The 14,514-nt window shown below is 50.4% G+C and overlaps 3 protein-coding genes and 1 pseudogene across 3 annotated transcripts, besides 25 other annotated features; all 4 read left to right on the forward strand.

Annotated features, from left to right (window-relative positions):
• Nucleotides 1–421: part of a sequence feature (areas merged during assembly that could not be assigned to a particular haplotype. This can correspond to areas where the two haplotypes were merged or to regions with more than two copies in the genome that were merged during assembly.) that runs on past the window's edge.
• Nucleotides 104–158: a sequence feature (AT_rich).
• Nucleotides 178–218: a sequence feature (CT-rich).
• Nucleotides 422–631: a sequence feature (haploid, Esmeraldo-like haplotype).
• Nucleotides 472–491: a microsatellite.
• On the forward strand, nt 535–2,700 carry Tc00.1047053508741.380 (hypothetical protein, conserved; the record flags this gene model as incomplete). The annotated part of the gene is made up of 1 exon (XM_815976.1): nt 535–2,700. One exon carries the CDS (start codon nt 535–537, stop codon nt 2,698–2,700), a length of 2,166 nt encoding a protein of 721 aa, XP_821069.1.
• Nucleotides 632–6,577: a sequence feature (heterozygous, non-Esmeraldo-like haplotype).
• Nucleotides 2,853–2,899: a microsatellite.
• Nucleotides 2,963–3,054: a sequence feature (CT-rich).
• Nucleotides 3,117–3,141: a microsatellite.
• Nucleotides 3,341–6,853, forward strand: Tc00.1047053508741.390 (hypothetical protein, conserved; the record flags this gene model as incomplete). Its single annotated transcript, XM_815977.1, has 1 exon — nt 3,341–6,853. The coding sequence occupies one exon, from the start codon at nt 3,341–3,343 to the stop codon at nt 6,851–6,853; it is 3,513 nt and encodes a 1,170-aa protein (XP_821070.1).
• Nucleotides 6,578–7,897: a sequence feature (haploid, non-Esmeraldo-like haplotype).
• Nucleotides 6,899–6,966: a sequence feature (A-rich).
• Nucleotides 6,967–6,988: a microsatellite.
• Nucleotides 6,989–7,007: a sequence feature (A-rich).
• Nucleotides 7,043–7,063: a microsatellite.
• Nucleotides 7,112–7,136: a microsatellite.
• Nucleotides 7,140–7,160: a microsatellite.
• Nucleotides 7,401–7,450: a sequence feature (A-rich).
• Nucleotides 7,489–7,519: a sequence feature (AT_rich).
• Nucleotides 7,520–7,579: a repeat region.
• Nucleotides 7,813–7,845: a sequence feature (AT_rich).
• Nucleotides 7,875–7,895: a microsatellite.
• Nucleotides 7,894–11,956: a mobile genetic element.
• Nucleotides 7,898–8,198: a sequence feature (areas not merged during assembly with more than two copies in the genome that could not be assigned to a particular haplotype).
• Nucleotides 8,199–14,514: a sequence feature (areas merged during assembly that could not be assigned to a particular haplotype. This can correspond to areas where the two haplotypes were merged or to regions with more than two copies in the genome that were merged during assembly.).
• Nucleotides 11,836–11,898: a mobile genetic element.
• Nucleotides 12,087–12,524, forward strand: Tc00.1047053508741.415 (annotated as a pseudogene).
• On the forward strand, nt 13,389–14,471 carry Tc00.1047053508741.440 (mucin-like glycoprotein, putative; the record flags this gene model as incomplete). The annotated part of the gene is made up of 1 exon (XM_815978.1): nt 13,389–14,471. One exon carries the CDS (start codon nt 13,389–13,391, stop codon nt 14,469–14,471), a length of 1,083 nt encoding a protein of 360 aa, XP_821071.1.

Here is a 14,514-nt window from a genome sequence, read left to right on the forward strand (position 1 = left end):
GCAGCTCTGCTTCCATGTTTCCTTTTCTTATTCCCTCTTTATTCCCCTCCTCTCTTTTCTTTTTTTGTAGGGTATTCATGAATGCAGTGCTGTGAATCCACAGTTTTTTTTTCTTATTATTATTATATATTTTGTTTGTATATATATATATATATTTTGTAAACTCACCGATGGACTTTTGTGTTTGTCTTTCCTTTTCCCTTTCTTTCTTTCTCTCTGAGTGCGTTATTTATATTTTGGGAAGTGACATTTCCGGTGTGGGCGAAACGTGTCGCCAAAAAGAGGGTGGTTGGGCGGGTGGGTGGGGGCGGGGATACCGCGTAGGGCTTTTACATTGTTGTAGGAACCACTGCGGCGAACAGACATCGTCCACACAGACACAAAAAGTGCGTTATTAGTGAGGTGGTGGTAGTAGGCACCCTTTTCCTCACCCTACTTGCGTGTGTGCGTTTGTGGGAGAAGAGGAATCATAACAACAACAACAACAACAAAAAAAAAGAGGGGAAAGGAAATTGAAACGAAGAAGAAAATTAAATGGAGTTTCAGTACGCAGCGGTTGGCAACACGGCGGCACTGCGGGCATGGCTACAGCATCATCCTGAGCGTGTGAACGTCCCGAGCCCTGGCTCGCGTTACACGCTGCTGACCACGGCTGTCAAGCGCGGCCACCTTGACACGGTGCATATGCTTGTTGGTGAGTTCCATGCCGATTTAGGGATTCCTTGTGGTGGTATTGACAACACATGTGTGCATGCCGCCGCATCCAACTGCGATGTTGAAATGCTGTCGTACCTCTTAGCCTGCCGTGCTCCGCTGAAGCCAAATGCTTTTATGGAGTACCCCAGTGATATTGCGAAGGTGGCGACGGCGGCTAGTTTGGTGAAGGAGAAGTGTATTGCCATGCTACGTGCACACGAGGGCGAGCTCAATCCACGCGGGCTGAAGCAGGAAGGGAAGGAAGGAGGGCAACCGCAACCGATGCAATGGAGATCACCTCTTGAGTCTGTTGTTAGTCCCACCTCTTTACGCGATGTTATTTCAGATGTGAAGCTGACGGGGGATGAGGACGGCAAAGAAGAGGACGTCCAACGTCGAAGTTTGCAAGAGCTTCCGATGCAAGGGGCTGGCACTGCAACTCGAACCGCCGATTCGTTGACGACCACCACAAACGGGGTAAACGGTAACTCAGAGGATAAAAGTAGGGGCAATGTGAGCCGTGTCCAACCGCGAAATGCGCGCAACATTAAAGAAGAGGTAACGTTGCCTTTAGATCTTCACACGTTTCGTCGTATGTACGGTAATGGTTTTGATTTTATAGAAAGTACTCACGCATACTTTATACGTGGTCTTTTGCCGTACAGCTTTAAAGGTAATGTATATTATACTCCAGTTGTTTTAATTCTTCGAAAGACGGTAGATGCGGAACAGGAGGGGGGTGAGCCATCTCAGCAGGCGTACCACATCAGCAGCAGCAGTAGCAGTGGTCCTTCAAGGAGGCGTCGCATTGTTTCCCGCTATGGTGCACTTATTGACCGCAAGAGACTTGGTGATCTCTTTATCAATCGCCGTGCGACGTACATTGACCCCTGCACAGCTGCCATTATCCCTAGTGAGGCGGATGCGTATTATAAAAATTTGTTAAGTTTTCTGCGACATGCCGTGTTGGACAATTTTGAACGCATCCCCCCACTGACTCCCTCTGTGGATGAGAACAGAGGTGTGCAGGACAATCTCCCGCTCTTCCGACTGTATCCAAGGGAGCGAGAGGTCTCACTGCGTATTCTTCGCGATTTGTCCCGGTTCTGCGATGGTGTCTTTACGTACGATAGTGCTACCCTTCGAGTGGAGGGGTTTCTTCCATTGTTCATGGACCTCCCAACCCCACCACGGGAGGGTGGCTTTTCCGTCTCTGACAGAGCCCTTGCCAAGACCGCGTCATGTCCGAAACCGCATCCTCACAACAGCCCGGGAACGACTCTTCGTGGAGGTGAAGAAGAGGTAGTGGCGACGGATCTGATCATGAAATTGCCACTTCGTGTGCAGTTTTCAGCAAACAGCAATTTTGAGGACCCACCACGCGTCTACTTTTTAAGCGCTACCACCAGCTGCCCGGAGACACGGACGAACTATGAATTCCTCTCGAAGATTATTGCGGACAGCTCTCTTGGGGAGGTTCGCCGCGATACGCTTAGCTCACTGGAGAAGTGGAATCAACACGGATCTCTCTTGTCCGTTTTATCGGAGCTACAGCAAAAGGCAACGTCGTTGTTGATGGAGTATTGCCAGGCATCCGCGTTGTCGTTTGCGAAGGGTGGAAGTGAGGTTGCCATGACGCAGAAAATAGATAGTTATAGTTCCAGAACGCCTTTGAACCCCGCTTTATGTGGAACGGGGAGTGTCGGTTCGACGAGCGTTGAATGTGACATGGATTGGCTCCTCGTTGGACACCCGACGGTAAGAAATGCACCGGATTTGTTCCGTAACACCTCGCCGACTTCAAAACACAATTTTGAAGACATGAGCACTGCAAACGTGTGTGTGATTTGTCTGGAGGCTGGGAGGAATGTCGTGCTGCTTCCATGCCGTCATTTGGTGCTCTGTCTTTCGTGTAGTCTTCGCTACAAGGATCATTTGGCAGATGAGATGCTTTGCCCTACATGCCGCATCCCCATTGTAGGCATGTTGGAAATATTTCCGTAAACATTCATTGTGGCTGAAGGAATGACTCATTCATGTATGTGACATTGTTGGACGTTTGCCATTTCTTTTATTACTTTTTCACAATTCCGAATGGAAGGGAGGAAATCACGAGATTTGAGAAGTACCCACGAAAGTAACCAAACGGGTTTCTTGAAAAGAAAAGGAAAAGAAAAAAAAAGAGAGGAAAGAAAAAAAAAAGGGAACAACGAAGTGAGTGTGTGCATATTTACACGATGGATGCGTTGGGTATGAACGGTGTGTTTTTTTTTTTTTCTTTCTTCTTATTCTTTCTTTCTTTATATATTTCTTCCTCCCTTTCTCCCTCTCCCTCTCTCTCTCTCTCTTTCTCTCTTTGTATGTGTCTGTGTGGGCGATCACCTTCAACCAACACGGTTATTATTCTTTATTTTATTTCTTTGTTGTTGTTGTTGTTGTTGTTGTCATACACGTATTGGAATGGTGGAAGCGTGCGTGTTTGTTTGTTTGTTTCTGAAGGGATAGTACGGCGTGGGCAAAGAAAAAGAGGAGCAGAGAGAAGGAGAGAGAGGCATATTCACGTGTATTTTTATTTTTTTTTACGCATTCAGAAGGAAACAACAACAACACACACACACACGAAAGGGAAAAGGGGGGATCAATAATGGAAGAACCGACTTTTATGCGTATTGTCTTGCATGTTTTTGGTCTTCGGGCTGAGATTATTTCCGCCGAGTTTGTACGCTTCAGTATGCCCCGACCGAGGGGAAAATGTCCCTACTTGACACCGCAATTTATTCGAGAGGGGGAGCAGGAGCAGCAGCGTTACATCCCACCGAGCGTGGATCAACTGCGGCTTGCACTAGTAAGCGATGCGGAGGAAATGGGTGAGTGGGGGACGACGGCACCACTTTTACTTGAGAAAACACGACCGTCTTTGAGTGGCAATGAGATGAGAAATGGCAATGACGTGAATGACAACCTTCTCTACTTTACGGCATCGGTACAGGTGCCGGCGTCAAGTGTGAAGGAGCACACTTTACGATTTCGTCTGGTGATTGTGGACGAACCGTTGTTGTCTGCGATTGCTGCGATGTCGACGACGGCAACTTCGTCTTCCGGTATGGGTCTTTGCGTCGCGAAAGGCATTAGGCCTGGTGCCGCCATTGTTGCTGTGGAGAATGCCTACTGGCAGCCAGAGACCGTGACACTTGTTCCTTCTGACAGCCATGATGGGAAGACCTGGCATGCATATATTGATCTGCGGGATCGTGTGGTGCATTTTTCTCGCGCCTCAAAGCAGTTTCCATTTCTCTCTCAGCTATGTAAAGCCGACAAGACGAACTGTGCGCCCAAAGCGGGGCCGCTTCTTTCGTTGACATTGTATGCGAATGACCCTCGTACACGGTTTGAACGAAAGGCGTGGTTGGAGAGCCTCCCACCACAACTTCGTGATGCCATGATGTACCTGGAAAATGAGCATCGGCGTCAATTAAATGAAGACAACACGTCTGGTGGGGAACCACTTTCACCCTCGACGAGCTTTGAGGTGGAGGACATTTATCCTGTCCGTTGTGATGGCAGCTGCTGGTGTGAGGGGCACTTACCGACTCCCGCTCCTATGGAAAAACAGAACAAATTTTTGAAGCAGGCAACAAAGCGACGTCAGAGGCGAAAGGAGCCCGAAAATGGCAATGAAGTGCTGCTGCATAGCCCACACCGTCACATACCATGCAGAGAACCGATGAAATTGGAGAGTTCTCCGGTTGAAGCTGTCGCCGATTATGCGTCTAGGAACTGTTTACAATGTAAACGGCAACTGTCTCAGTCGAGTGAAAACACATCTTCTTTTCGTGAGGATGCCATCACTGCCGTGATGCGTCGTGGCTGGTGTGTGGAGCCGCTTCATAGCAGTGATCCTGTACGTCCCTTCAGTCCGGGCGATCCACAATTCACAATGCGTGTTTGGCATTCCACGGTTAATGTGGCGCCGTTAAAAGAACGTGGGCTGCAAATAGAGGCAATGATGCCTATACCTATTTATGATATGAACAGAAGGAAGGATAGCATGATTTCAAACAAAGTGGCATTTTCATTAACTCCTACCGATTCTTCTTCAACCATCTTATTTTCGGAAAGCCATCAATATGACAACACGAATGATGGTGAGAGGGTCGAGTGGAGTGCCAGTCACAATAGCAATGAAACTAGTAACTTTACTCCTAGTGGCTATTCGACGACAGTGGTCGGTGTGCGATGGGTGAAGGGGGTTGCCGTACTGCAGCCTCCTTTATTTAAACATCATACAAGTGGCACCCTTGCGATTCCTCTTTGTTTTATGGAAATAACAGAAGCCGGTGGCTCTCCTGTGGCACACTGGCACACGATTTACGTGCAGTATCTTTTTGTCTTTCCATTTCATTATCAACAACGTTGTACGCTTGAGGTTGTTCGTTCACTTTCTTCATTGGGTCGTTTGGCGACAAAAAAACTTGTTGGCCATCGTGGACTTGGAAAAACTTACACACGTAGTATTCCTCTCGAGGCATCGGATGAAACCTCTTCTTCGTCAACGGCAACTAAGCGTATGAAGCCAAATCGACTTACCGTGAAACTTGCGGAGAATAGTTTAGAGTCGATCAATGCGGCTCATCGACGTGGCTGCGATATGGTGGAGTTTGACGTCATGCTCACACGGGATCGCATCCCCGTCATATTTCACGACCCGCTTATTCAACTGCAGGCAAGTAAGAAGAGGGGTGCCGGAACCCGTAATGGCCGTGTGGAGCGAAAAGTATCAAGCGGCCTCCCTCCCTTGGATTTTGGCTGCAGTCCCGTATTTATGGATAATTTACCCTTAAACCCCCAAATACAACTGTCGGCTCATTCGCCTGCCTTTTTGGCGCCCGCTTCGCCTTCTTTTGCGACGTTTTCTGAACGAAGACCCTCGCAGTTGCTTCAGCTTTGCATGCATTCCCTCCCCAACTTTACCTCCGTGCCTATTGCTTTGCATCAATTGACAAAGCGTCAATTGGATGTGGTGACAACAGAGACTTTTACACACATGAAGGATACAAACACCTTGCGTAATTTGATTTTACGACATTGGAATCAAATTCTTCGTGTCTACCGCAATCGTACACGACGAAAATATTTACAGATACATAAGATTCGACCTCCAGAAGGGGAAGATGAGTTTAGTGGTTGTTTGCCAAATGAATTAGATGCCTCTTGCCATGAGCACCAGAAGGATGACGAATACAATAAATTTCTTCATCATCGGCAACGGATTTTGGCTCAGCAGGAGGATGTCACGAATCATATTTGTACACTGGAAGATCTTTTTGAAGGTACCCCGGCGAGTCTACGTTTTGATCTTGAGGTAAAGTTTCCCTTTCAACCCATTGGGGATAAAAATTTATTTTTTCAAATTGATGCCTTTGAGGTGAATGCGTTTGTAGATGACATTCTGCGCGTTGTTTTTGCCTACGCGGATCAGCGGCAAAGTGTTCAGGATGAACGGGGTTGTGTGACAGACCGGCCCCGTGATGTCATTTTCAGTAGTTTTGAACCGGATATTTGTTTGGCGTTAAAGATGAAACAAAGTCGTTTTGATGTTGTGTTTTTGTGCGATACGGAGATGTCGGAGGACTTTAAGGATTACCGTTGTTTTGGACTTGTAGAAGGGGCACTGCAATTCTCTGTCTTTATGCATCTTTCCGGTGTTTCTATCCTTGCTGCATCGTTATGTACAAAGGAACAGATGAAAATTCCTAGTACCCGTAGTGTTTCCCGTTTACCACGGCAGCCCACATCTTTGGAGGTTGAGATTCAGCAGGAAGACCGGCTTCAAAAAAACACAATGGACATTCGAAATGGAAATTATGATCCTTATACAAATACCCATACCATTGACGATGTTCCCGATGGCCGTAGCAGTCTTGTTCAACGTGAGGCAGAATGGGCTTCGTTTGATTGTTCACGTGGCAAAGCTATTGCCGCATATGCGCATGCGCATAAACAACTTATATGGACATGGGGTGAAATGAATAATGATGGACAATTTACATATGTGCAGTCAAAGGTATTTAAAATTGATGCCATTATCACCGACAATGTACCATTATGGACTTCCTTACAGGAGGCAGACACACATGACACCACAGTCTCCACATGATACCTATATATATATATGACATCCTTTATATTATATTACAGGCTCAAAAAAAAAAAAAAAAAAAAGAAGGAAAAGGAGACGAAATCAAAAGGAGACGAAATCAAAAGGAATAATAAATTAAATTAAATTAAATTATAAAAAAAAAAAAAAAAAAGACGAATCTTTTTTTTGTTGCTGCTGTTGTTGCTGTTTTTTTTTTTTTTTTTTTTTACGTGTTTGTTTTCCCCTCTTCTTATTACTGTGTCTATCTGCCTTTCACTCTCTCTCTCACTCTCTCTCTCTCACCGTGTGTGTGTGTGTGTGTGTGAGGGGTTGAAAGGGGTGGTGGTGGTGTTGGGGGGGGGGAAAGTAATAAATGTACTTTTTTATGAGGACGCAGCAATGCATGCGGATATGTATGTGTCTGCATACGCTACACGTGTGCCTGCATGACACATACAAACACCATATAAATACATATCCACGGACTGCGTCCCCATAAAAAAGTACATTCTTATGTGTAGATTGCAATGTTGGCATAAAAATTGAAATAATCATTTTTTATTTTAAAAAAAAAGGGAAAAAAAAGAAAAAAAGAAGAAAAAAGAAGAAGAAGAAGGAAGGGATTGATGATGATGACGGAAAGAAAACGGAAGTAAAAAATTAATAATTAATTTATTAATTAATAAGAAATGAAAGAGGGACAAAATTGAAGGGAAGGAAGGAAGGAAAAAAAAAAAGAGGAAAAAGAAATCACGCATTTGATTAGGAGATTTTGAAGAGAATGTTAGTGTGGCTGGCTGGCTATTTAATTTAACATCTCTCTCTCTCCCTCTATGTATATATATATAGAGAGCCTGATGAAGCGAACTCTCCATGAGCCTTTTTCCTTTTTTTTTTTCCCCCTTTAATTTATGATCCTTTGATTGACTGTGAGTAAATAGGGATTAGGGAAATTGTAACGGTAGGTCTCAATTCGGTTTTATTATTTTATTTTATTATTTATTTATTTACAGCCAAAAACTGATTTTTGCATCGTTTAATATATATATATATATATATAAAAAATGGCAATTGGGTGTCTTTTTCACGGCAACGGAATGGAGCCTTCATTGGTAGTCATACAAAGGAATTGGTACGCCAACATGGCGAGATACACAAGTGCAACTCATCTAAATGGATGAAACCATGGCCATCGGAATCAATGATGGCTGTCAGTGCTACCGTACATGGCTTTACAATTGATTTCGGGATCTACCACCAACCCCCTGGGTGGATTCGAGCCTTACGGGACACATGTTGCGGATCTCCGGGCATCTCAAGTACCAAATTTCGAGAGCCAAGTGCTTCTGCCCATAATTTGGAAGCGCGGCAAGGGCTGACCATCGCGGAAGGGCGGAGATCAAAGTCGGACAACGCAGTCGCGGACGTGCAGAATCGAGGCGCGCAGCTTCAACATTAAATGGAGGAAGCGAATAACCACTTTTCGGCACGTGCGTCCAACACTGCGGTGGCGGACGGTCTTCTTGCGCAGTGAGAATCGGCGCTTGCAGGGCGCGAACGCCATTTGGAGACAACCCCTGCCCAACCCCAGGAAAGAGAGGCACGCATCAGTGCATTGGAAGCACCGATTCGCCCGGACGGCGGGGAGTTTCCTCTTCCAGGAGAGGGCCGCCAGATGCACCCGCGCACGGGTCCAAGGATGGCGCATCGACACCGCCCCACCACGAGCGTTTGATGGCCGGGGGCGCGGCCGCACCCACAATTCCCCAACCCGTTTTCACGGGAGAGCGACGGCGGGTCAATACTCTTGCGTCATTGGGCATTGTGGGCGAACGCGTTTCCCTCACCCCGTGACTTCGCCCTTTCGATCTCCGGATTCAGAAGAGGTTTCCGGTTCAAATGAAGAAAATACGGGTTTCCTTGAATTTGTCGTCAACACTTGGGTCCCACGAATTTGGAATGAAGGCATCCTTGGAATTCTATTTGAAATCCGGAGCGCATGCGATTAGTGGCACCGAGGGGACGCTCACGCCCGAATCGCCTTTGGCATTTCTGGTTTTGTGGATGCGCGCCTTGCAGTTACATCGGGAGCCCAAGAAGCAGTTCATGGACTTGGGCAGGATTGTACTGCAGGTCTTCCGGATGCAGATCGTGATTAAATTCGACCCCAGCATCCCGATCCAAAAATTGCGTGCCCGCCTTCGCACGGCTTTTCATGAGGATGACACCTTCGCGAGGGTGGCTCAGCCTTTCATGGATCGACGGGGAACTCGATCGCAACAACAACGATCGCTGCTATGCCAATTGTGCCTTATTTATGGACACGACGCGTCTACCTGCAAAGTGCGCCCCAAAAGGGTTTTCCCAAACTACAAACGAAAGTTAAAAAACGGCAGAAGAGCTGCCGCACGCCGCTCATTAATGCTGGCGACGGCAGTCACACCCAATCCACCACCTCCCGCTATTCCGCACAGGCATCGCACCGCACCGCCGACGCTCCATCCGATCGTTCAAACTGCCGACGGAATTGACGAGGAGGGAGGAAGAGATGGCTCGAGAGATGTGGGCGCCGTCAACGTGGGAGCCGAGAATGTCCCTGGCGGGGCAATTCACAACCTTTCGCCGCACGCACGAACAGCCGACCAACGAGGAGAGCTGTGCGGCCTTTTTGATGACAATCGAAGTGGCGCCATCGACCTGACCGCAGTACGCCAGGATGCTGCGGTCCATGTTGGAAATGGAACGAACTCCGCTGGGCATGGTGGCTTTGAGGTTACAAAAAATTGCGGCGCTATCGGAGACGAAGCAGGCGCGCCCCTTAACAGAGGAAGAGATGAATCAAGTAATCCGCAGCCGGACCGATTGGAAGGAACGTGTTGTTTTTCGACTTGCGTGGATAACGGCGAGTCGTTGGTCCGAGATTGTGGCCTTAACTCTCAACAGTTTCACACTGGAGCTTGACGGGACCATAATTTTGGATTGGCCCGTGGCACCAAAGACGGCGAAAGCGGATCCCCACCGCGCCTCGCGGTTCTTCAGGATACGAGGGCAGGACGCCCTCGACACTATAAAGCTATGCAGGACAATTCAATAAAACGAAAAGCTCACGAATCTTACGACTGCTCAAGTGGAACGAGCTTTCGCACCCTGGAATGCCACGGCGCATTCCACAAAAAGCGGTGCGCTGAGGCACGCTGCTCAAATCGTGGAGACGTACAATTTGGATCCACACGTGATCTCGCGGTTGGCGAAGCACTTCGATCCGTTCGACCTTTCCCAGAATACTGTTTGATATTTGGGGAGGTACATCACAATGCTGACCCAGGTGTCGTCGCTGGTCGCATGGATATGAAGGGAGAAACTGCGGAAGGGCAGGAACCCTGGCTGAGAGCGGAGGAGCGTTTTTTCATGATTTTCATCCTTACTCCGCCACAATAACGAGACGCGCGACAGGGACGCGTCTGGCCACTCCACAAGATGAACGAACCATCCCGTTACAGCGAGTCAACGTGCCCGTATTGAATCTGGAGTGGATTAAAAGTCGGTTGAACCCGGCTACCTTGGAGAGACTCATGCAAGTTTGGGGACTCGTCGGGCGGTCCCCTTTCCCTCCGTCTTCCTCCGGTAGAGCGCGCGAAGGCTCACGGAGGATTCCAACCGCTGACGCGCGATTAATGAAGGAAGCGGGAATAGTCGAGGACGCTTCGTCCACAATAACAGGCGGATGGATAATATCTTTCTCAGTTGTGGAGGAGAAAACCATCGGCTCACGACGACGACAGATCGCGTGGCCACGCGACAGGAACAGAGACGACCCTTACGAGGCGAATGTTCCTCTTTTACACATTTCCCATTATTTGCCGCCTGTGATGGCTGAGGCCGTTTCCTGCCTGGATTTCAAGGCATCCTTTTTTCAATTCTCTTTATCGCGGGAGACTCGGCATCCCTTTTGATGCCGCGTGGAGGATGGCACGCTGGTGGAGCTCACACGGCTCCCAATGGGATACAAGGCCAGCCCAGAAATCCTCCAAATTATTACTTCGGCAATTGCGGGGGTGACGACGGTGGTTCACCCCCTCTGGGCTGCACCTCCATTGCTGCGTGTCGACGTATGGATCGGTAATATACGCATTGCAGGGTCGAAAAGCGACTTGGCATTGTGGGAAGCCCAAGTGCTTCGTAATGCGGACAGTTGTCACGCATCCTTGGGGGAGGACCGCGAATCGGGCGCGACGCATCACACCTTCCTGGGGATGCAGTTTGATCACTCACCGGGCGGTATCCCTGAGTGACAAGTTTGTCCGGTCTGTACGCGCCATGCCGGCGCTCAATTCTTCAACCATCGCGGAAATGGAGGTTATGGCGTCACGCCTTTTGTATGCGGCTGCCATTTCTGGCACGCATTTATGTGACTACTACTTTTTTATCAAGGCAGCGTGACGACGGCGATTATCCGCACTTAACCGGGGAATTGTGCTGGAGACATCCCCGACGAAACTTCCGCCGGCTGCGTTTGGTTTGGGCGAGAGATTGCGACACATGATCGAGAATAATTGCAAGCGAATCATCAGGTCCACGGAAAAGGCATCAGCCGCCATCATCACGGACGCATCGCTCCATGGATGGGGAGCCGTTTTTATTCTCCAGACTCCGGCGACGTTAAAATTGCCGGAGGGAAATGGAAGAGAAAGCCTTTTCTTGTTATGCAGGCCGAGGCGTGTGCGGCACGCTTAGCCTTATTGGCCTTTCCCGCCATCTTGCCATCCACCATGGACGTTTGGGTGGACGACACCTCGCTGCAAGGAGCGGCGAATAAAGGCAGCTCAAAATCACACGTTTTGACGTGGGAGCTGCGACGGATATATGAGTTTTTGGACTCTAGCGGAATACATGCATCCGTTGCCCACGTGCGGTCTGCAGAAAACCCCGCAGACGGCATGTCACGCGGTCGTGTTTTTACGTTTCAGGACTTGGCAAAGGGGTGGAACTTGCGAAGGACAGCGGCGGGGCCTTGTGGCTGGCGGAGCCCAAGGTCTGCCACTTGGTAAGTAATATATATACATATATATATCCAATCCGAACAGAGCGTTCGACATGTCACGTGCGTGGGACCAACAGAATAAATAAATATATGCGGAGCAAACAACGAGGATTTGGCGGACCCACTGCCTCTCCATTTACTCACACCTCCTTCCCGTCGTATTTTATTCCTTTGGGATACTTGAGGATCCGGCCAGCAGCCCAGGCGAATAATCCGGTGCGATTCCCTTTGACGCTGCCACCGGCGGACGGACCAGCCGTGGCGGAGGAAGCGCTGGCGCAGCATGTGTTGCAGGGGTTCATGGCAATGTCTCACGCCGGGTCGTCGGTGGAGCTGCTCTGCTCCGTGTCCTCCGCGCGCCTGCAGCAGACGATTGCGGAGCGCTACCCACCAGCGTATAATCGTCTTTTGTTGGAGAGGCGTTGGCGCGGCAAGTGGCGTTGCTTTGCGGAGGAAATTGTGGGACTGTGCTGCTTCCTCGACACCCTGAGGGACTACGCTGGGGCCAAGGATCTGGAGATTCACGTCGCGTTCAGCGAGTTGCGGTGCTGTCTGCAGGGGGGGAGTCACTGCGCGGTGCGGCTGACGGACGGCAGCGTTGGCGCGCCACTGCGGGAGCATCTTCTCCGGGAGGGCGTCCTGCATCGCTGGTGTGACGAGACGGTGAGAGCGGCGCGGACGGACGGTGGCGCGGGGGGTGCTGATAGAGCCTTGTGGCGAGAGACACGATTGCGCGGCACATGGGTGCACTGCGGCTCCGCCGACACGTCGTCCATTGCCTTCAATCGTGGGTGGCGGCGAATTGTGACAGGCGATCCGCGAGGGACCTCTTCTTGGCGGCTATGGGGTGAGAAGCGAGGGAGGGAGAGAGGGGAGCCACGCGTTGCGGAAGGCGGGGGCGGGCTGCTGCGGCCGCACCTCGTTGTCGTCACTTCACTTTGTTGTCATGACAGTGCTGTCATTTTTTGTTTTTTCTTCACAGGGGGCTTGTATTGTGCGTTCTCTTTGGTTGCTGGGAGGAGAGGGTGCGTGCGTGCTGTGCATTTAGAGAGTCTTGTGGGAGGACCGTGATTCGCGGCGGTGCGGCGGATGTGGTGGTGTGTGCGGGAGTGGCTCCGCTGTTGGACAAATGTGGGGATTTTTAATTGTCCCTCGCGTTGCTTTTCTTTTTCCCGTGAGACACACCGCATACCGAACGCCCACACACCATCACTTCTGCCTGCATATCTCCTGCGGGCTCGGCAACTCATTGTGGGTGCGTGCCCTCCACGAGGAATGCGCTCCCCTTCCCGGTTCACGGAACTGCAGTTACATCCACCGGAGCCTAGGGGCTACACTGTTCTCCTCCCTCCCCTTTCGGGTGCGTGTGGGGTGCTGGGTTCTGCTTCACGGCCGTCTGCGTGTGTGTGTCCCTGTAGTGCGACACATGTGTTCCTCTCCCCCTCTTCTTCTTCTTGTTGTCCTTGCCCCGCTGTGTAGATTGTCTCACAAAGTCAAGCGACTCTACGACGAATGATGATGATGGTGACTGTGCGGCGCCGCGTGGTGTGCGACCTGCTGATCCTCGCGCTCTTGTGCTGCTGCTGCTCCTTGTCCGTCTGCGGGACTGCTGTGCCGGCAAAAAGCCTTGTGTTTGTGCATTTTTCGTGTCCCGGGACTGACGGTAAGTTGAGTTGGCATCTTCGAGGCGAGGAGGAATGGAAAAAGTGCCCTAAGAAGCCTGAAGAAGTCGATCAAGACAGTGATGAGCGTGCACGGCTGTGCGTTGCCGGTGGGGACTTCTACGAATATTGGAAAAGTAGAAGGAGAATATTTTGCGCTCCTCCCAGTGACCAGGTAGAGTTTATGTTCGAGATAAAATTTGCGACGTACGGGGGTTTAAGGAACAGCAGCTCGGCGATGGCACAAAACAATGATCGGGAGGCCACTGATGGCGCGCAACGGCTTCAGTCGCAACCGCAGACTGGAACAGCGGCCCCGGCAGCTACGGCGGCTGCATCGACAAAGGCGGTTGTTGACCAGGCACAGAGCGGCGTCGGCAGTCCGTCGAGGGAGGCAGCTGAGGCACCGCAGAAGAAGTCGCCTGACCACACAGCCGAGGACGGCTCTGCCCCAAGTTCGAGCGAAAACATCGCCGCCAGCCCGCTGACATCCGCAGAAGGGGCAGTTCAAAGCCGGCAACGTGACGACGGGAGTGTCGTGGATGAAAGAGTCCAGAGGAAAGGAGAATCACCGGGTAACGTGCAGGACGCGTCGCCACTCGGTGGTGTCGCGAACGAACACGTGGCATCGGCACCCGAAGCTTCCGGTCGGCCGTCCTCTTCTCCATCCGGCGACGGCGCAGCCAATGAAACTTCCCACAACAGTAATGAGGGTGACAGCGAATCCGACGCCAGTGGCGAAGGCAACAGCACCGTTGCCGGCACGAATCCGCTCCGACCGACCAGAGACGAAAGTGCAAACGAAAGTACAGAAGATATCGCTGCTTTGTTGCAGAATTTTGTCGTTCTGGACGGCAGCGACGTCACCACTGTGTGGGTGCGCACGCCCCTGCTGCTGCTCGTCATCGCCCTTGTCTGTGCTGCTGTGCGGTGATTGGGACTAGTCGTGCGTGTCCTTGCGGGGACGGCTAGTACAG

This window comes from Trypanosoma cruzi, genomic scaffold (genome assembly GCF_000209065.1).
Source record: "Trypanosoma cruzi strain CL Brener 1047053517035 genomic scaffold, whole genome shotgun sequence".
Classification (NCBI taxonomy): Eukaryota; Euglenozoa; class Kinetoplastea; order Trypanosomatida; family Trypanosomatidae; genus Trypanosoma; species Trypanosoma cruzi.